This window comes from Hordeum vulgare, chromosome 3H (genome assembly GCF_904849725.1).
Source record: "Hordeum vulgare subsp. vulgare chromosome 3H, MorexV3_pseudomolecules_assembly, whole genome shotgun sequence".
NCBI lineage: Eukaryota > Viridiplantae > Streptophyta > Magnoliopsida > Poales > Poaceae > Hordeum > Hordeum vulgare.
In genome coordinates, this window is record NC_058520.1 from 568,398,552 (window position 1) to 568,413,649 (window position 15,098).

Below are 15,098 nucleotides of genomic sequence, written 5' to 3' on the forward strand. Positions count from 1 at the left end.
CAGTAATTCGTTCACCCACCGTAATACTTGCTATCATGAGAGAAGCCTCTAGTGAACACTATGGCCCCCGGGTCTACTTCACCTCATATTTTTAGATCTACAGATTTACTTTGTTGGACTTTTCACCTTCAGATCTCACCTTGCAAATAATCGTGAAGGGATTGACAACCCCTTTATAGCGTTGGGTGCAAGTTTGTTTGTTTTTGCGCAGGTACATTGGTGCCTCATATTGATACTCCTACTGGATTGATACCTTGGTTCTCAAATTGAGGGAAATACTTACTGCTACTATGTTGCATCACCCTTTCCTCTTCAAGGGAAAAACCAACGCAAGCTCAAGAGGTAGCAGTCCTGTTCTTACGTGAACAAACCTTCCACTTATGATTAACCCTCCCGCAAGCATCCGCAACTACGAGAGAAGTATTAATAATAATTTCTAACTGTAACATTAAACATAGGGATCCAAATGAACTCCTTACGGGGTAGCGCATAAACTAGGTTTAAGTTTCTATCACTCTCGCAACCGACCATATAATTACTACTCCGTAATGCATTCCCTTAGGCCCAAAGATGGTGAAGTGTTATGTAGTCGATGTTCACATAACACCACTAAGGGAGTTACAAGATTCACATCATCAAAATATCGAACGAATATCAATTCACATGACTACTTGCAACATGACTTCTCCCATGGCCTTAAGAACAAAAGCAACTACTCACAAGTGATAAACATACTCATGACCACATAGGTATTAAATAGCATATTGGATCTGAACATATGATCTTCCACCAAATAAACCATAAAGCATCAACTACAAGATGTAATCAACACTACTAGTCACAAGAAAAGTACCAATCTGAGGTCTCGGTACAAGATTGATCATAAGAGATGAACTATAGTTTTGAAAAGGAGATGATGCTGATGAAGATGTTGATGAAGATTGGCCTCCCCAAGATGAGATGGTTGTTGACGATGACGATAGCCTCGATTTCCCCCTCCGGGATGGAAGTTTCTCTGGCAAAATCACTCCACCGGAGGGCAAAAGTGCTCCTGCCCAAGTTCCACCTCGAGACGGCGGCGCTTCGCGCCCTAAAGTCCTCTCCTGATTTTTTCAGGTTAAAAGAGAACTTATACCAGAAGATGGTCGCTAGAGGTGGGGGCGAGTAGACATCAGGTTGCGCCAGTGGGGGGGCTGGCGCGCCGTGGTGCCTAGTGGCCGCCTGGTAGCCCCCCTCTGGTACTTTTTTGCTCTAGTATTTTTCATTTATTCTAGAATGAATCTCGGTAAAGTTCCAGCCCATTTGGAGGTGTGCAGAATAGATATCTCTGACGTAGCTTCTTCAGGTCCAGAATTCCATTTGCCAATATTTCCCCTCTTGATGTAAACCTTGCATATCATGAGAGAAAAGGCATTAGAATTACTCCACAACATGACAAAATGCATAAAACACTATAAATAGCAGTAACAAAAACATGATGCAAAATAAACGTATCAATGACCCGCGAGGAAGATGGCCCGACTGTCAAGGCAGCGACTCAAGTGGTGTGGTCGCAACACGAGCCGTGAAAGCCCAGAAGCCCAACGCCCATGAGGTGACTCGTCAAAGAAGGCCGACTCATGGACCAGTACCTGGCAGGCCGACTCATACAAGGAAGGCGCAAGGTGTTTTCCATATGTGACACACAAGATAAGTAGGAATTATACTAGGTCACAGATTGCACTACAACCCGGATTCTATTGTAATCTCAGGGCCTCGACCAATATATAAAGTGGATCCCCTGAGATAGAGATATCGTGTAAGAAATCCTCGAGAGCTAGGTTAGTGATTCTACACCCTTGTAATCGAGATTATCATCAATAACACAAAAAACAGGACATAGGCTTTTACCTCCACCGGAGGGACCGAACCTGGGTAAACCCTTGTCTCTCCTCCCGATCAACCCCATCCAAGCAACCACCTAGTTGCGATGTCTCCTATACTTAATCCTATAGCTAAGACATCTGCCGTGACAAAATCACGTGAGGAAGGGATAGAGGAACCAACAAGAAGAGTGACGGAAACCCGACAGGAATTTGCAGGATCCCGCAAAAAAAGTAGACAACTACTTTTGTCGAATCTGTTTTGGACGGGAAAACCGTCTCCGTCCGCTATATCGACGACTTTTACAGCGAACATGCTCTTTTGAAGAATGTGCTAGAGATGCTCTTATGTGTGTTCACACCTTCTCGAGAGCCTCCATATCCGACGACCTATGGGGACTTGCGTGTTGAAAAATGTTTTGAAGAAACCACTTAGGCCTTCTTTGGTTCATATGAATTTTATAGGAATTCTGAAGGATAGAAAATTTGTAGAAAAAATCTTTTTATGCTCTTTGGTTTGTAGGAATGAATTCCTATTCCTATATAGGATAGGAGTCAATCCTTCACATTTGAGAAGAAGAAACCACTAGCCTAGACAAAATTCCTATCCTATGCACCAAATGACATTAATTTTCCTTCAAAAAAAAATCCTATTGAAATTGAGCTACATGTCATCTCAATTTTTTTATTCCTATACTATTCCTAGCCTATGAACCAAACGGGGCATTATACGAATCTCAAAGCAGTTCACTATCCGGAGCCCAGACGTCGAGGCGAACGACCCCCAGGCGAAATATTTCTAGTCGTCCCCTTCCCTCAGCCCTCAAGCAGATCTGGCCACTCCCATCCGCTCCTAAACCCCTCTCCTCCGCCCTCCCCTCTCCGGCCGGCGCCGCCCGCCACCCCAGCCATGGCTTGGAGGCTGCCGCCCCTGGCCGTCCTCCTACTCCTCGTCGCCGCGGCCGTCTCCCCCCTCTCCTCCGCCGTCCGCCCGGTCTCCGACGCGCACAGATCCGTCGCCGCCGAGCTCTTCGCCGCCTCCCCCGACGAGTAAGTTCCCTGGCCGCCCGCCAGCGTCACCGTCTCCCCTGATCTCCAGCCTTTGCCCCTCTTGGGCGCAATTAAGGACCTGGTCCGGCCCAGATCGATCCGGCCCGGGACTGCCCCCTTGAAATCTCGTGCCATGGCCGCGTTCTAAGTGCCGGCTTTGTCTGTTGCGCGCTGTGCAGCTTGGAGACGACGTACGAGGCGGTCAGGACGTTCAAGATACTCGGGGTGCAGAGGGACAAGGGCCTTGACGGCAAGGCCTGCAAGCTCGCCGCCCATACCCTGTCCTCGTCCTCGTCGCCCGCCAAGGATCTGTTCCACGCGGTCAAGATCGCTGGCGTTCTTGGATGCGGCGTCGATGCCGGCGTTTACGATGTGGGTTTTTAGCTCTGGAGATCTTGCTGCTTCTGCTGGTATTCGCTTACCTGTTGGTGTTCTGAGATTCGTTCTTCGTCGCAGGACGTCGCTTCGAGGCTTAAGGCTGTGATCAAGGACACCAATTCGCTGCTGGAGTTCTACTATTCCGTGGGAGGGCTGCTCAGCCTGAAGGTTGCTCCCTCTGATGCACTTTCTGCTCGATGTTTATATTTTTCATTTTTTTTCCAGCACTGCTGCAAGTTGATTGTCTGAGTTTTATCTGGCAGCTGATATAAAGCCGTGTTGATTTTTGCAGGAACAAGGCCACAGTGTTGTTTTGTCTGATGCCGATAGCACATTCCATGCAATTAAGGTTAGAGCAGTACAATATGCTATGCACTTTTTCTTGTGTAGTTCTTGCAATCACAATTTTGCTCTGCTGTTTAAACTGGAGTTATCTGATATATATCTTTGTTTCTGTAGGCACTTAGCCAAAGTGATGGAAGATGGCGCTATGACACCAACAGTGCTGAATCCAGCACATTTGCTGCTGGTAATATTATTTTTCTCTATTGTGACCTTTTTTTTTTTTTGCTGCAAATCAAATGCATCAGGCACTGATGTTTATCAACACTGTTCTGCAACAGGCATAGCACTAGAAGCATTGGCAGGAGTTGTTTCACTGTCTGATGCAGAGGTTGATCCGTCTATGGTGTGTATATGCTCTCTGCTTGTACTCGAATTACTTCATTAACTTGTTGTACATTTATATGTGACTATCTTACATTCTTACTTGAATGTAAGAGATAAAGGAGTTGGTTAACTATATAGTACATGTTCTGTCACAAATCCTTGTGATAGGGAGAGGGTTGAACTGGATGCCAGTGAAAACCTTATACCCAAGCGATGCTTCTTACGTTGTTATCTTACTATACATAAGTAATAAAGACATATGGGGGAATATATACTATATGTTATGAATTATTGCAAAGAGTAAGAGCTTGATTTTAATACAAAAAGAGAAACTGGTATATAACAAGTTGTTATCCCTCAGCTTACAAAATTCTAATTACACCTTACAACCTCCATTTATCTGAATTATAAATGCACATGACATGATCTATCATCTTAAAAAAGGTGCAGCCATGTCTCTGTATGTGCCATGCCCATTTGTTTAACAATCTCAAATCAATTAGGTATTACCATATCATTCTTGTGTATGTGGTACGATGTTCTGCTTTCCTTCTTGGCTCATACAATTTGTTGCCCAATGTTTCTTCCAAGTTTCAGTCAATGTGTTTGTTCTGAATCTTTTACGTGTGTCATTATTTATTAGTGTATCATTTGAAGTTTGTCACTATTGGCGGTCCTGATTTTTAATATTATGCCATCAGATAGGAGTCGTTAAAAATGACATCGTGAAGCTATTTGGCACAATCAAGAGCTATGGTATGTTCTCTAACCGTCTTCTTTGTTCTTGCTGGAGATGAACATTTGGTTAAATTGCTTTAAGACGAGGCGCTGGTAGACCGGGCATTTTTTTCTTTTTTATCAACTTAAACTCGGTCAGAGTTCTCCAGAAGTCAAGGTGCCTGGTTAACACCTCGTAGGAACTTAGTTACCAAATTGCTAAACTTATGGCATACTCAGTCGCACATTTGGATAGTTAGCAGCAGAGTCATTTCTCTGTCCAGATTGTGAGTTTATGTCTAGGCAGAGTTGAGGCTATTTAGTTGGTGTACTTTGATACTTCTCCATTATGAAGCAACCACTTCCAAGTGAAAATGTTCCTCTTACTGCTGATACCTTCTTATGATACGTGTTTTCTCAGATGATGGAACCTTCTATTTTGATGAGAAGTATGTTGATGGTTCTGAATACAAGGGCCCTATAACAACTTCTGCTTCAGTAGTACGCGGTGTCACCTCCTTCGCTAATGTTGTTTCTGGGAAATTGAATGTAAGTTATTTCATTTCATTTTGGTGTATTTTTATTAAATTTATGTTAAGCACCTCCCATAACCAACAACACTCAACCCACAGATCCCTGGTGAGAAAATACTGGGCTTGGCAAAGTTCTTTCTTGGTATTGGTCTCCCAGGTAGTGCAAAGGATTGCTTTAATCAGATTGAGTCCCTATCACTCCTGGAAAACAATAGGTAAGTTTTCCTCCTTTTTTTAGCATTCTCGATAAACTTGTGCCCCACATTATTAGTTGTCTCTGTTGCCCTGTGATGCTTATTTCGTTTCTACAATATGCAGGATCTTCGTCCCTTTGATCCTTTCACTTCCTTCCAAAGTACTGTCACTGACCTCCAAAGACCAGCTTAAGGTGATTATCACATTCTAGTCCCTGTAATTTTGTCTGAAATATAATGCTAATAATCTTTGTTTGTCCATTATATTATTCTGCATTGTAGTGTAAAATGGTATTAGCATATCGATAGCACTATTGATTGTTACTGTGAGGAACTCCCCATATCTCTTGCAAGCACTTTTTGTATACATTAAATGTCGTAGGCTTGAATTTATCTCGTTTCTGTAAATGCATGCTATAATGTCTAACCTCCATGCATCCTATATGGTACTTTTGTAGTCGCAATTCAGTAACAATAATGTCTGCTAAAAATATGTATATGGTGTGTTTGTGAATTTTTTTCCACATTTAGCTGCAATCTTGCGCTGTATTGCTTTTGACGTATGTTGTGTTTAGCTCAGTGTAAGTTAACTCCAATTCGTGTTCCCTTGATATATATTATTTTCAGGTTGAAGTAACTACAGTGTTTGGTTCTGCGGCACCTCCGCTCAGAGTGAATCTTGTGCAAGTCTTGGGCTCTGATTCCAAGGTCATCACCACTGACAGCAAGGTAGAGCTAAATTTGTGTTTACCTCTTGGAACTACTTTTTTTCATTATAATAGTTCACCATTGTTTTGTCCTTGTTTTAGCTGCCATTCCCTAACATCCATTTCCTTCTGGTATCAGGAACTTCAGTTTGACCTCGACAACAATGTTCATTACTTGGACATTACTCCATTGAAAATAGATGTTGGGAAGTACTCGCTAGTTTTTGAGGTACCTGTAAACTTCATTAATTCGCTTGATATATACACATAATGTAATAGACTAATATTATTTCCCATTACTGATGATTTTGCCCTTCGATCTTCAAGATTACTCTTCAGGATTCAGAACATGAAACCGTTTACACTACTGGAGGGAGAAACACTGAGGCTGTCGTTGTTACAGGACTGATCAAAGTTGACAAGGCAGAAATCGGAATTTCTGAGAATGATGCTGGGAGTGCAGAGTCTGTTGAAAAGTAAACTCTTCGAACCACTTGATTCCATGCCATTAGAAAAATATGTTTTACAAGCAACATTTAAAAGATAAACTAACTCTGACACCAATACCCAAGTAATTGCAACCTCTATAACCTTTGATCACTTTAAATTAGTTCATTCTCATCTGGAATAACACTCCCTAACTTGTTAGTATGTGGTTCTTCTCTTCACATCTGACATTTGTTTGAGAACATATCCTGCATTATTTCCGTCATGTAGCTGGGTTGTGATGTTGAACAATATATTAGTGAAGTTATGTGAAAATTGGAATGGAAGTTTGGGTTCTAATTTCATAAAACAGTTTATTTTGCATGTCTCATTCTAAATCCTATTCATTACAGGTTAGATCTGCTGAAAGATACAAAAGTTTCTCTCTCTGCGAACCACCTGCAGAAGTTACGTCTATCTTTTCAACTATCTACACCACTTGGACGCACATTTAAACCTCACCAGGTCACAATAACACTCCATTTTCTTTCTCAAATGGCACATTACTTGTTCTTTTCCTGACTGGATTTAGCGAATCGTTGCCAGGTTTTCTTGAAGTTAAAGCATGAAAGCAAGGTTGAACATTTATTCGTGGTGCCAGGTTCTGCGAGGCAATTCAAAATTGTTCTAGTTGAGTATACCTACTCAAGAGTTTGTTTTTCTCTCGTTATTCTCTCGGCAAATGTTTCCATTAGGATTTAGGTTGTGCATTATATTGTCCACAAAGCACATACACCGACAGAGGTTTTTGACATGGAAGGTACTAGTTAGGTTATGTAACTTGTTTTCAGGAGCTCTTTGATTCACACAATTCGGAAAAATGCAGGATTCCAGTGGCAGGCCCCTAGAATATCCTTCGATGTTGGAAACCATAGGAATTGAAACCAAAGCGTGTTTGACTACAATATAGGGAAAGCATAAGAACTCATGGACCATAGATATTTTTTCAAGAGGCTACACTTGATGGAAAATTTCATTTGGAATTGAGTACGAAGTGACCTTCTATTCCTACAAATCAAACAACCTTTTTTTAGGAAACTGTAAGAAACTCTAGGAAGGAAACTTGTTCGCAATTTTGTGACCAAGTGAGGTTTGAAGAAGATCATCCAGGTGCCAAACATTTGAAATGAACCTATTAAATATTTTCCAACAAGTAAAATGGAGATGGTGGATGCATCTTTCTGTTGTGCTTGAATTTTATGATGTTACTGTGGTCAGATGTGGAGATGAAGTACCAGAAGATCACTTGACATATCTTAATTTGCATGTTTTTTCTGCCTTCAGCTCTTGAGGGTTCCAGAGGAATTATAACATGATTTCTTATATGCTTGTTCAATATATTGTAGGATTTTCTTGGATTGGTAGAGAAATTTTACTACCTTTCTGGAACATATGACCTCGAGCTTTCAGTTGGTGATGCTTCAATGGTATGTCGCCACATTTACAATTAAGTTCTGTTTGGTTTAGCCTTGCTGATTTTTCTGTCTGCTTCAGGAAAATTCGTTCCTACGAGCCCTCGGCCAACTGGATTTGGACTTGCCGGAGGCCCCAGAAAAGGCCCCACGTCCTCCGGCACAAGCTGTTGACCCGTTAGCGAAGTTTAGGCCACAGAAGGAGATCGAACATATATTCCGTGTGCCAGAGAAGAGGCCACCGCAGGAAGTCTCACTTGCATTTACTGGCCTCACACTTCTGCCTTTCATTGGGTTCTTGATTGGGGTGAGTCAACAATTCCTACTCTCCCTTTATTTCTCCAATTATTATCACATATATCAATTCCTACTATTGCTCTATGTACTGCTTTCTCTAAATCAAAAAAGTTGCTGAGAGTACACTACTATAAATAAAAAAGTTGTCGAGAATATGCTTATTCAACATATTGATACTGATAATGTGCTTCTGGCATTTACTTGTAGCTCATGCGTCTGGGAGTCAACTTGAAGAACTTCCCTTCCCTGCCAGGACCAGCAGCATTTGCATCACTCTTCCATGCCGGAATCGGAGCAGTACTATTGCTCTATGTTCTCTTCTGGGTTAAGGTTAGCATCTTCCGCGTGGTGAAACATAATTGCACTAATAAAATCTTTGCTCACTATCATTCTTCTGTTGGAACAGCTGGATCTTTTCACAACTCTGAAGTACCTCAGCTTCCTCGTCGTGTTCCTTGTGTTCGTCGGCCATAGGACCCTATCCCATCTTTCCAACACGGCGGCAAAACAGAAGACTGCTTGATGTGAAGATGCGAAGGATGTGTGATCATCAATTTTCGGGCGGTTGCAGTTGCTTGAGATCCTGACCGAGTTTTTCTTGCGCAGCTTGAGTTTTGAGGGACCAACTGGGTATCATTTTGTAGCGGGTGCCAAGAATGTACTAGAGAAGTGGTAGGACCTCACCATCATGTTTTATGCATTGATGTTTACTGAAGTGGTAGGATCGCACCTTCATTTGTGGATGCACTGATGTTTACTAAATAGGCTGGATTATTTGAACATGGAAACAATAAGATCATATTCGTACTGGAAAGTTCAATAACCTGTGTAAGGCCTTTTGACTTGCAAACTGACAAAACCAAATTCATTCCATTTCAACTCCACAATCAAACACTGAATTGCAAGCACCACCTAATTATCAAGCAGACATAGGCACAGAACTAATCCTGGCATTCCATTTCATTTCGTTTTCAAACCAAACACAACCCAATGAATCGTGTATGGACCTAAGAGCGCTCAAAATGCATTTTCAGAACCAACACGGCAGAGAAATCCTATTTTTAACATCACATAGATCTTAGTACTTTGAATATACAAGTTTCTATCAAAATTCAAGTAAATGTTCACAACAGTTAATTACAGAGTTCTGATGGTCTGAGTCCAGAATGCTATATATATATTTATATATAGTTACAGGTTGCATCTGATACCGTAACTAAATGAATCGTGTATGGACTACTCAATTTCTTTAACCCTCCATATACCGCCGTCGCCAGATACTGAGTCTTTTGACCTTTTTTTGCGGCAGAAACCGTTTTAGTTTAGCTTGGTTAGTTCACATTTGTGGATCATTTGAACCCGGAACTTTGAGGCAACCTCAATTATTTGACCAACCGGGCAATGGTCAATCGTAAAGAATACACCAAGGACAGACGCCTCCCTCACCTGCCGCTCCACTTGGGAAAAAATACGGCGTGGACTAAACCACATTCTGTGATTTCAGGCTACGGGAGAGCATCATTTTGTCGCTGTGCTAATCTTGAATACAATCCATTCTGCTTGACAAGCTCGCTGTGCTTTCCGTCCTGCATAACCATACAAAATAACTTAAGACCATGTTTGCACACAACACTAAAAGTGCTACCAAAGGTGTTTTCATACTAATTCAAATGTGGCCTTGATGAATGCACATAGAATACCGAAAACAAGAAAGGCATGAAAAAAAAAAGACTAAGCATGATTGCAATGTGCCAGCCAGATAAGCATGCCATGGTATATCTCCAAGGATAACAATTCACAGTACACATAGGGGTTTGCAGCATTGGTCGAGAACATACCTCCACGATGCTACCATTTTCCATCACAATAATTCTATCAGCCGCTTGAATCGTAGACAGCCTAGAACAAATAATGGCGTTAGCTCGAATCTTCGTGTTCAAAATAAACAGGCACCAGAGTAAGCATTCTTTACCTGTGAGCTATGATAATCACGGTTCTTCGAGCCTTAGGATCAGTGCTAACTTCTGTTATGACACTCTGTAACATGGCAGAGAGAAAAATTAACAATCTACTCATAAGTACTCCCTCTGTTCCATAATTCTTGTCATTGTTTTAGTTCAAATTTGAACGACAAGAATTATGGAACGGAGGGAATAGTACATTTAATTGCAGAAAATCTATTCATTTGTTCACCAAGAGTTTACCTTCACATAATGTTCACTCTCAGCATCAAGCGCACTAGTGGCTTCGTCGAGTACTAAGATCGCCGGGTCCCTCAGAAGGGCCCTTGCAATAGCAACACGTTGCTTTTGGCCTCCACTAAGAAGAGCATCGTCGACAATTGTGTTATAACCATCTGGAAGAGCCAATATGAAATCGTGAGCATAAGCCTGTTTTGCAGCCCACTCAACTTCTTCCTGGCTAACTTCTCTTGGGCAGCCATACTTAATATTAGAACTAACATCCATTCGGAATAGCTTAGGCTCCTGCATATACCAAGTATATATATGCTGTTAAATACAACAAAGTTTCATCAGGCACGACAACTTTGCTGGGTTAATTGGATCCGAACCTGTCCCACAAAACCAATTCTTTCCCTGAACCATCTAGTGTCAAGCTCGCTGAGTGGGACACCATCTATTAATATCTGCATCAGTCACAAATATAACTCCGGAGTTCAGACCAATAACTAGTTTGTTTCATGTTCAAAGTGATTGAATGTAGTCAATAGCAGCAATCTGGCTCCTAGAAGGGACAGAAACAATAGCAAGGTCGAAATAGCTTACTTGCCCATTTGTAGGTTCATATAGCTGAAGCAGTAGGTTAACTATAGTACTCTTCCCACTTCCACTAAGACCAACCTTTAAAATAAGAAACCATACATGAACATTAAGATACAGATCAATACTTTGTGAAAATTCAGATCTATGAAAGCAACAGCCTGTATATCTTACAATTGCAACCACTTCATTTGGGTTGAGTGTTAGATTCAGTCTTCTCAAAATAGGCGCCTGCACATTAAGGGCCACATCAGAACCCAAAACTCATACTTAGTTCATAATAATCACAAAATACTCAAGCTTTAGGATGAACCCTACTATGTGTGTGCTCATAAGTCATAACAGAAAAGCATCTAGAAGGAAGGCGTTAACATACTGAAGGTCTTGAAGGATATGAAAATTCTACATTTGCATATTGAATCCGTCCTTCCAGCTTCTGTAACCTGAGGCCTGCAAGAATGAAATGCTTTAGACTACCGAACAAATGTACATCCTCCCAATTAAAATATCCAAGCACAGACTTGAAACTAGGCGTCAAGTTAAAAGCAGTCTTGCCTTTAGAGGTAAGCTGCTTGCTAGGTAAGAGATCCATCAACCGGAAGACTTTTTCACTTGCTCCAACAGACTGCATCAGGGAGGACCAATTGTCTCCAATCCACCAGGTTGACAAAATCAGCCACTCGGCATACAGTGTGAATTTTGTCAGTTGCTCAGCAGTGAACTTCCCATTCATGATTGCTATTCCTCCAATCAAAACTGCAAGGACCTACACAAAGCTTATTTGGAAGAATACTTCATCAGTAGCGCAATGAGAAGCCCACACCAGAGCCTTATATTTTTCATATAGATATTAACAGAACCGAACAGCAATATCAAATACCTGAGTAGAATGGTACAGATAGTTCAAGCTCAAGCTCCAGCCTCCATAAGCCATTGTTTGTCGAAAGCTCACATCATACAGCTTATCCAGCCACTTCGTGTACCTATGAAAGTACAACAGGCTTTATGTCATGCATAGTGATATCATTATGCTATATAAGAGAGACAAAATAGGTAGAGTGGTTGCCTTTTGATCTCTTGCTTTTCCGTCCCATACACTCGCACTGTTCTAACCAAACTTATCGCTTCTTGAGCAACCTGATTTATAACATAAACATTAGGTGGGTGAATCACTGAGATATTTGAGCAACCTTCTCAAATAGACTTCAATTTAAGGACATAAGCTTACATTATTGGCACTTGCAGTGAACTCTTGTGCGAATTTAGAGGCCTTTTTCTGATACCTATCAAACAAAGGTATCATGATGATTTCTTTCACATGACCAAAGATGCAAAGCAATAAATGCGGAAGCATGGGGGAGGTATTATGTACTCCCTCCGTCCCAAAAATAAGTGTCGGGGTTTTAGTTCAAAATAGCTCACATTTGAACTAAAACCCCGACAATTATTTTGGGACGGAAAAAGTAGCATTTACTTGAGATTGCTGCACGCTAGCAACATAATAGGGAAAGGAGCAAGTAGAGAAAATTGAGAAATAAACTACTCCCTCCGTCCCAAAATAAGTGTCTTAGGCTTAGTACAATTTTATACTAGAGCTAGTACAAAGTTAAGACAGTTATTTTGGGACGGAGGGAGTACATGAGAAGTAAAAACAAGTTTTTTACCGTCCATGAACTAGCATAATTGTCGACAATGTCCCACAAGTAAGCATAGTGCACAGTCCAAGAGGCCATGATAAGATTAGAAGATAAATCAGTGCTCCTATACCCTGAGACAAAGTAACATCATGAAAAATGAGCTTTTCAAGCTACCGGTGAGTATTGTATACTTCGATACTAAACAACCTTTTCACCTGAAGCAAATTGCGCGAAATCAAATTAAGATCATTGCCAATAACTCTAGACACTTGCTGGCAGTCAGAACCAAGCCTACTTGTCAAATCACCGACAGTTTCTTCATCGAAAAAAGCAATATCCTGGCACAATATACAATGGAGTTAAGAACATTTGCAGCAATTCCAACCAAAGGTATCATTTGCACTAGTTCTTCAGGCAACCCAAATATTGTTCCCTTCTGTTTTTACCTGAGAAAGGATGGAATCAAATAGCATTTCTCTCATTCGTTTAACCTAAGAAAAATAGTTGAGATAATGATTGTAAGAGCCTGATCAAACCAAAAGGCAACCTGGAAGGAATAGACTTGTTAAATTACATAAAATCTAACATGGTTTTACCAATATCATGTTGGCAATACCAAAACAGCAGCTTCGCACGCCACTGCAAAAGGGGGAGACGAGCTAAATAAGCAACCGAAATATAACTAACAAAACTATGCTGAAGGCAAACCATTTTAGTTCTGTGCATATTATCTCACAAAACTCCTTGTTTTCATGTTTGCAAACTTGCCTGTGCATGTGCAATTGGCTATAATGTACATTGCAGAAATTTAAGTTTTTGTTTCACAGCGATAGTACCGATACAATGTCGAAATTTAAGTTTGCATTTCACAGAGATCCTACTAATACTACCGTTGATCCAACTGGAAACATCTCAGCTTTCAAGCTCATCACAGTTAGAAACATTTCCTCAATCCTAGATTGTCCATTACCGGCACATTTCGAGTTTCTTTCGCATCATCAGCTATTTCACGGTGATCCTACTAATGTGAAGTGTGGGCACACGTCCAAGAGGTCTATTTCACCCCAGATGCGATGATAACAGATAGTCGCATGGGCATGGTTTGTATAGTGATAGAAGAGTTTGAAGGAAGAAATGAACTGACCTGAACACTCCGGAAATCAAACAGAGAACAACCAGGAGCTTGGCGTTCCGGTAGAAGACGGCGCCTCCATTCTGCGCGGAGAAGATGGAGGCCGCGAGCAGATGGGGGATAGCGATCTCCGAGAGCTGCAACCACAACCACGACCACACAGCAGTCAGCGCCACACCAACCAACGAAAGCTTATCCGAACCGCGCGTGCGGAGGCAATCCGCATTACCGCGGCGCAGACGAGGGAGGCGAAGCCGGCGAAGATGACCCAGCGGTCGGCGGCGACGAGGGCCCACATCCGCCGGAGCGCGGAGGCGGCCGTGGCCCCGCTGGCCTCGGCGCGGCCGGCCCCGCCGGCCTCGTCGTCCTCGAGGCGCCACCAGCTGCCCCCCGGGAGCACGTTCCGGAGCCGGCCGATGAACTCGCCGGCGTCGAGGCGGCGCCTCCCGAGCCCGCCGAACTCGCCGTTGACGGTCGCCGCCGCCCGGATCCTCGCCGCCCGCAGCCGGAGCCTGGGCGGGGCCCGCGCGCGTGGCCGCCAGGGCGCCAGGCCCAGCGACAGCCCCGCGGGCGCCGCGAGGAGCAGCGCGGCCGGAGCCGGCGGCATTTCTCCCTCCCTCCCCCCCTCGCACGCGCGCGCGCGATCCGATTCGGAGCCCGGCCCCGCGCGGTGATACGAACAGGACGAGCGTGGCCTCGCCGGAGCTGCGGGACGGGCGGGTGCGGGTGGTGTTGGGGCTTCCGTGCGCGGCGCAGCGTCTACCACCGGTCCACCGCCCGCTCGCCGGCTATTCTGCGTTTCTTTCTCTTTTTAAAAATCCCTTTTTTATCTCCCCCGTTTCTTCCTGCCCCTTTCGTTTTTTGCGTTGGCCGGGGAAGTGATCCGTGTTGCTGCGGTGTGGCCGTGGAAATTCCCGACTTGTTTTTTTTCCCAAAGCTTCCGGCCGACTTCTCATCAGAATTTCTGGTGGAGAGCAATCGGGTTTGGATTGGGAAAACAGCAGCTGTTGACTTGTTTCTCTTCCTTCCGGCCCGGCCGTGGAGTCTCAGAAACTCGTGCGCTATGCACTCAAATCTATGCGCAGTGCAAGCAACCGGAAGTGGAACTATCCCACCTACGCGGAAACGTATGGGCTTCTTTTTGTTCTTGGATGGATGAGCGCAGTGAGGCACCAGGTACGTACGCGATAAGGTTACATCTGGCCTGGGTATGGTTGGGCGATAAGCTACCTACAGGAGCTACG

General features: G+C 43.1%; 2 protein-coding genes across 2 annotated transcripts; one reads left to right on the top strand and one right to left on the bottom strand.

Annotated features, from left to right (window-relative positions):
- The first annotated feature begins 2,639 nt into the window (after positions 1-2,639).
- LOC123445169 (dolichyl-diphosphooligosaccharide--protein glycosyltransferase subunit 2) lies at positions 2,640-9,125 on the top strand. The gene is made up of 19 exons (XM_045122118.1): positions 2,640-2,912; positions 3,092-3,284; positions 3,369-3,458; positions 3,583-3,639; positions 3,750-3,819; positions 3,914-3,978; positions 4,661-4,715; positions 5,098-5,225; positions 5,309-5,424; positions 5,528-5,597; positions 6,031-6,132; positions 6,250-6,339; positions 6,438-6,586; positions 6,950-7,061; positions 7,143-7,226; positions 7,943-8,023; positions 8,091-8,315; positions 8,513-8,635; positions 8,712-9,125. The coding sequence occupies exons 1-19, from the start codon at positions 2,773-2,775 to the stop codon at positions 8,826-8,828; spliced, it is 2,067 nt and encodes a 688-aa protein (XP_044978053.1). The 5' UTR covers positions 2,640-2,772; the 3' UTR covers positions 8,829-9,125.
- A 229-nt stretch (positions 9,126-9,354) lies between these two features.
- Positions 9,355-14,894, bottom strand: LOC123445168 (ABC transporter B family member 26, chloroplastic). The gene is made up of 18 exons (XM_045122117.1): positions 14,084-14,894; positions 13,867-13,991; positions 13,319-13,361; positions 13,169-13,213; positions 12,938-13,060; positions 12,750-12,853; positions 12,314-12,368; positions 12,152-12,222; positions 11,966-12,068; positions 11,641-11,851; positions 11,462-11,535; positions 11,260-11,316; positions 11,092-11,166; positions 10,878-10,952; positions 10,510-10,791; positions 10,278-10,342; positions 10,144-10,204; positions 9,355-9,891 (listed from the first exon to the last, which is right to left on the bottom strand). The coding sequence occupies exons 1-18, from the start codon at positions 14,459-14,461 to the stop codon at positions 9,811-9,813; spliced, it is 2,028 nt and encodes a 675-aa protein (XP_044978052.1). The 5' UTR covers positions 14,462-14,894; the 3' UTR covers positions 9,355-9,810.
- Positions 14,895-15,098: the final 204 nt, after the last annotated feature.